Consider the following 6,509-nt stretch of genomic DNA (forward strand, 5'->3'; position numbering starts at 1 on the left):
GTAACCTTGATGTAAAATGTTGCATGTTTGGGAAGGCAGGCACAATACAGGAGGACAGTTGTCCCTGGAAACATCCCTGGACGTACTGTCTTTATGCTCAAAGACAATCCCATATACTCTTATGCTGAAATGGTATCATTGGGTTCTAATAAGCCCTGAGTAGCCTCCAGGAGGTAAGGCCTAGGTGACATAGTAACTGACCCCACCCAACAGATAGTTTGGGAGCAGATGGAAAGAGAGTTTGGGGGTGCCTGGGTGGCTCAGTTGGTTAAGCGACTGCCTTCAGCTCAGGTCATGATCCTGGAGTCCCAGGATCAGGTCCCACATCAGGCTCCCTGCTCAGCAGGGAGTCTGCTTCTCCCTCTGACCCTCTTCCCTACTCATGCTCTCTCTCTATCATTCTCTCTCTCTCAATAAATAAAAATCTTAAAAAAAAAAGAGAGAGAGTTTGAACCAAGTTCTAGACTTTAAGGGTTTTCCTCACTTTGTAAAGGCCCGAAGGTTTTCAGAGTAAGCTTTTTGTACTTTTTACGAAAAAAAAAAAAAAAGTAAATGTTTTAATACAGGACATCTGAGCAGGGTCAAATAAAGGATCCCAGGATAAAACTGAGAAGGCCACTGTCCGGCTTCTTACAAGGGACTGGTGCACTTGTAGAAGCCAAAGAGGAAACCAGTAAGAGCTGAACACAGTTCTTCCTTTCCCTAAGCACAAGCCCCAGCCCCAGTCCCAGTGCAGCACACAGAGAACAGCACTCTCTATTAGAAGAAACATTTATTGAGGAGGATTGATATTCTTGGTTGTGCTGAAGGTTGTTCTCATCAGAGGATATATTGTCATGAAAACTGTGAGGCTTTCTTAACAAGGACGGAATGATTTCTTTAGGGAAATTTTTCTCTGTGGAAGTGCTGGGGAAGCATTTTCTGCTTGAGTAGAAGAGTCAAATCGCTAAACACAGTACTTTCACCAGGGTCACCCCTGGTGGCCGAAAGGACCTGGCATACTTGATGCACACAGGTGGGGCTTGGATGAGGCACAGGCTCCCCGGAGGGCAGAGAAGAAGGGGGTTGACTCTGGCTTAATACCTGGTCCTCGAAGGCCACAACTTTTCGGGGATGTCTGACCCTGTGTCTGTTCTGTCTGACACTTCTAAGACGGTTCTGGTCAGCACAGACGGCTTCCTGGCTGCAGGACTTGATACTTGCCCGTTTCTTTTGTTGTGGGTCAGAGAGAGCCCAATAGTTGGAGGAATATCTCTTGTCAGGCCCTACCTGGGCCTGTAGTTCCTCCTGCTGCTGGCTTAATGCTGAGGCCTCAGATCCATACCTACATGCCAGCTTCTCTTCTAGGACCTTCCCAGTGGTAGTCATGAGCTTGTGAGCTTCAGGAGGCCCATCACTCACAAAAGTAGTCACACTCTGAACTGGGTCTTGGTGCTGCACTAAGGTTGACATGAACTTGGCTTTTTGCTGGGGACTTTCCTGCTGCCCTGTGATTTTTTTCTTGGAATTGATCCACTGAAAAAAGTGCCTCATCTTTTTTCTGAAGTAACTTTCAGGAGGAAACTGTTCATTCTGTGACCGAGATGGAGAAGCCCTCTCTAATTTTCTGTCCTCAACACGGTAGCTCTCTTTTCTGCCTACAGATGTCCCTACTCCTGAGTCCTCACTTCTACATTTTCTTGCTTTGGAATCCTGAGGTCTCACTTTCCTTTCACTTTTTCTTTGTGGGAAATTCTTAGTCCGGCACTTACAGAAGGCCAGCTTAGAGTCCCAGGACTCCTGCTGCTGCCCCGTGCTAATTCTGCTGTCCTCCAATTGGACATGCAGCACCTGGGATGCTTCCATGTCCCCACTGCAGACACTCTGGGATGGAGTCAGTGAAGCCTTGGAAGTCAAGCTATCTGAAGTAAGGGGCATGTCAGTGGGACATCTTTGAGCCTGGTTATGCTCCTCTCTCTCCAATTTAAACTTTAACTTACTCAGAAGCTGTCTTTTCAGCCCTGATAGCTTAGAATCTTGGGAAACCAGTATTTTTGGTGAGGGATGTTCAGTGGTCAGGGCAATTTCTACCTTACTCATACTGACATTTATCATTTTGGAACTTCCCAATTCACTGGTTGTCAAGGTGTCACAAGATTGGGATTGAAGAGTACAGAGCTCCTCGGTGTCGAATATATCCGTGGACAGGTTGGACATGGCAAAATGTTCTAAATTCTTCTCCACCATCACTTTGCCCTGTACCACCTCTACTCTGTTGCTGGAATCCACATTCTCATGCCTTGGCTCCTGTCCAGCCGCAGCTTGCCTTGTGGGCACCTCTGGGCCACATGTGTTTTCTGGTACAGTCTCACTGGGTCTGACTTGAGCTCTGATGCTGTGTGTAAGGCCCTGAAAAGTCTGGCTGCCACACTCAGCTATCTGGATACACTCTGCAGGCTTGTGGTCATTGTGAGAGTGTGATGCTTTCAGGACCCCCTGTCCTGCATTCCCCACAGATAACATAGTAGGGAGAGGATGATCCAGGGTGGGGACTGAATTTGCTGTTCTCACCCTGTTTCCCAAAAAAGTTTTAGAGCTTCCATCAAGGAGTTTAAAAAACTCAGCTTTGGAATTCACCCCAGAAATATGCATGGCTGAGGAGGGAAAGTCAACTTGGGGAAGAGGCCATGTTTTGGCTTCTCTCAACATATAGAATTTTATGGATTCAAGAACCCTGAGGGGTAGACCCCACCTCTGACTCATGCGAAATCTTATAATATGTGCCTCTAGCACCTGTCGTGTTTTGGGATCAAGAAAAGAAAGCTCTAGAGTGGTGACTTGGCAGTTAACCCTACCCACCATAGTCTTTTTTGAATTTGTGTTTTTTGAGGTAGTCTGGGAACTCCTAGAAAAAGGCAATGTATTGTCATCAGCCAGCCACGAATAACATACACCTATAGGAATCCTACCTGCTGTGATCTGCCAAAACTTCTTGCTCATATGTAATCTAAGAATGCTTTTGATTTGATTCTGGTCTGTCTCCTTCCTTGAGACATTTAATAATTCATTCTCTGAGTGATTCCTTGAATGACACACACAGTTACTTGTTGTCTCCAAGGCAGCCCTCCGACCCTTCACTAGGTAGCATTCTGAGACCCTTTGTGGGCTGTCTTCTGGGCTCTTCTCTAGGATATACCCAAGATTTCTCCTCATATCCTTCCTTAGCTGGAACTTTGTTGGGACCCTCTCATGGAAACTTCCTGGGAGGTTCAGTTCAGTCTTTGCTAGATCCTTGCTACTATGGCCCCGAAACTCAGATAATTGTGAGTGAACATGTCTGCCTCTTTGGTGAGAGATTTCTATTAATTTACACTGAGGCTCCATCAATACTAGGGACTCTAGGTTTCTACAGTCATGGAGGCACCAGCGTGGGATTACCTTCCTTGGACTAGGTAACTCCAATGTCTCCTGGGGTTCACAGGTGATATGAAAATGGCCAGGAAGGATGGAGACTGGTACATGGGCATGGGATGACTGGCTAACCAATGGAAGATTGGGAGCTCGAGGACAAATGGTTTCTTGAGACTTCTGGAACACAGGGACTAAACCCCACAAGCTTTCCTGTTGCTTCTGCAACACGTGCCATTCCAGGTGTTGATTTTTGGTCAAGATATGAGAGTCTGACTCATTCTTGGATCTATGGAAAGACATTCCACAGTCCCTAATCTGGGATGAAGAAGATGGTATGATTGGGAGGTGGGATTGAAAGTGGGCCTGGGTGTTCACCTGAGTGAAAGGTAGGGGCTGGGATTGGGACAGGGTTTGAGACAAGGGTTGGGGATGTACACTGGGGAGAGGAAGGTGATAGGAATGAGGAAGTGGTGGAAATGCTTGATCCTGCATTTTGACTACAGAGGTGTTATGAATTCCATTGAATAAGACAAAGTGAGACTCTACTGGGGAAGTACTATTAGAAAACAGGAGAGTGGCTACTAAGGACTCACTGTGCAAAGACGGAAGACCCCAGAATAACTGGCTATATTTCTGATGCAAGTTTTCCCCCAAAGACTTGACATTGAGGAGCTGCTGATAAATACGCAGCCGCTCTGGTTTGCCTTCAATATTCCAGCCAGTTTTGGGGGCTGTGGTGACCTGTACATCAAATGGCTGCAACAAATTCCCTTCAGATGTCCATTGGTATTCTGACCACATTTGTTTGGAAAATGGCCCCTCCTCTTTTACTTTCTTCTCTAAAATCTGGAAAGCCATTCTCTTTTTCATTTGACTCTCCAAGGGTGCCTGGAAGTTAAGGCCAGGGAAAGAAATTCCACTGGCCTCCTTGTGCTTAGTAGCAGAGTCTCTCCAGAGATAGGTTTCTGGTAGATGGAGGTAGACTTGCTCTTGTTGAAAATCAGAATGTGCTAGTGTGGGGAGGCACATGTTCTTGGCATGGACCTGCCAGCAGGAGAATTCTGAAATTGACGGGCTTGAACAGTCACTACCTCTGATTCTTGGGACATAAGTGGACAATCCACCAGGGCTATCTGGAGATGACTTCTCAGGATCAGGCTTCATTGAGATGGAAATCGATTTAGATTGAGTCACAGTTAAAGTGCAGTCTGGCTGTGGTGAAACAGACCAGGTTGGTGGTGCATGATGACAAGCAAATGAATCAGTGGGATTCCTTATCTGGGACAGATTTGGTAAGAGGTTGAAATCTTGTGAAATGGTGGGGTCAAGAGTGGAGACGGTAATCAGAGGTAAAGTGGCCTCTCGTTGGACAACAGGATCCCCTTTCTGAGTGTCTTGTAGTAGGAGAGCAGGAAAGGCAAGGGGTTGGGGTATGGAATGGCTCACTGGGATTTCAGAATCCAAGGCTTTTGCCTCTAGGAGCAGAGAGTGACCAGGAGGTGAGGGTAAGAAAAAGTCAGCTAAAAGGGTCACTGGGGTAGGTGAGAAGATGGTGGGGGGTGCTGGGGAAGGCTCAGGCAAAGGCACTGGTATTAGGTCTCCTGGACAGACTGCTGAGAAGTCAGGGGATGAAGTGAGTGATGAGTCAGTCACAGGATCTGTGGAAGCCAAGGGGGTCACAGAGGGAGTAGCATCTTCCAGGGACTCTGGGAACAGCAGTCGATTGACCTCAGCAGTTGTGCTATTACACACCTCACAGAAGCGGTCTGGACATAACAGTTGACGAGAGTGGATGGTATCATGATGCCAGTCTAGGGAGCTGCAGGAGACAGGAGGTACAAAGCTGCAGCCAGGACCAGAACAAACATATGTGACCCTGGCAGATCTGTCAAAGGTAGTCCCCCCACATACCACATCCCCAAGACTTTCACATTCTAATTCTGATGATTTTCCATCCCATGTCAATTCCAAGCTTGCCTAAGGCTCTAGAAATTCATAGACTCTGCTTAAAAGGGGGGTTCAGGAAAGAAGGTAATGTTTAGTCACCTTTGCAGAAGAGAAAGCACCTTTCTTGCCTCCTCTACTTCACTCTGGCAAGTTCTCCAACCTGGAGAATGATGAAAATAGAAGCAAGAGATCTTATAAGAAGCTGAGAAGAGTGTCCTTTAAGTGATACCCTTGGTAGATTGGACTTGGAGAGCTCCAAAAATTAGGATTTAAGGTCACATGATCAATGATAATAATAACAAGACATATTGTTTTATCATTCACAATGGGTTTTTGTATGTATTATCTATCCCATGTGATACTGAAAACCACCCTATGAGGAACATAGGTTAAACTACCCCAAAGACGAAGTTGAGTATCCATGATGTCACAAGTCTTTCACAAAGTCAGGAGACAGAAGTTATGACTCTTGACATCTCACACGGCCACCTGTTGGGCAACACTCATTGCCCAATCCCAACACTGCTTCATGTTCAGGGATGGTCAGAGCAGGAAATTTGAGAAGGGTTTTGTACTCTGACCATGTTTCCATTAGCCTCTCCTCTGAGGCCTCTGTCTTCTAAGAGGGACTGTATCTAGCAGCTGACCTCCTCAGAGATCATGGACCTGAGCCATCATGGAAAGGACAGGAAGGGTCACCCTTGGAGAGCTCAGGTGGAATATGCAGAATCTTACCTTTCAGAGTCCCACCTTTCCTCCTCCTCTTGGCTCTGCCCTGACGCTAGAACAAAAATAGAAGAATGAAGGGATGAGACTCATCTCTCACTCTTCTCTCAGAAATGGAGACATTCTTTATCCAAGAATAGTAGGACTTTAATTAATAGAACTTTGTGTTCCTTGCTTTTATCAATTTTTAAGGTGATAAAATGTTACCAATATTTACTTCTTTTTTTTAAGATTTTATTCATTTATTTGAGAGAGAGAGTGCGAGCGAGAGACCAGAGGGAGAGGGAGAAGCAGACTCCCCACTGAGAAGGGAGCCTGATATGGGGCTCGATCCCAGGACCCTGAGACATGACCTGAGCTGAAGGCAGCTGTTTAACCAACTGAGCCACCGAGATGCCCCACCAATATTTACTTCTTTGAAAAATTCAAAGGAGGATTTTGTCTGA

General features: G+C 46.2%; 1 protein-coding gene across 1 annotated transcript; it reads right to left on the bottom strand.

Annotated features, from left to right (window-relative positions):
• Positions 1-879: 879 nt before the first annotated feature.
• Positions 880-5,868, bottom strand: LOC116624744 (spermatogenesis-associated protein 31D1-like). The gene is made up of 2 exons (XM_032392904.1): positions 5,819-5,868; positions 880-5,209 (listed from the first exon to the last, which is right to left on the bottom strand). The coding sequence occupies exons 1-2, from the start codon at positions 5,866-5,868 to the stop codon at positions 880-882; spliced, it is 4,380 nt and encodes a 1,459-aa protein (XP_032248795.1).
• Between the last annotated feature and the right edge of the window lie 641 nt (positions 5,869-6,509).

This window comes from Phoca vitulina, unplaced genomic scaffold (genome assembly GCF_004348235.1).
Source record: "Phoca vitulina isolate PV1807 unplaced genomic scaffold, GSC_HSeal_1.0 scaffold70, whole genome shotgun sequence".
NCBI classification, from domain to species: domain Eukaryota; kingdom Metazoa; phylum Chordata; class Mammalia; order Carnivora; family Phocidae; genus Phoca; species Phoca vitulina.

Coding starts and splice junctions, on each gene's coding strand:
- LOC116624744 (XM_032392904.1), bottom strand. CDS start 5,868: ATGAAGCAGTGTTGGGATTGGGCAATGAGTGTTGCCCAACAGGTGGCC. Junction 5,210..5,818: donor GTTGCCCAACAGGTGGCCGT/GTGAGATGTCAA, acceptor TGTCTCCTGCAG/CTCCCTAGACTGGCATCATG.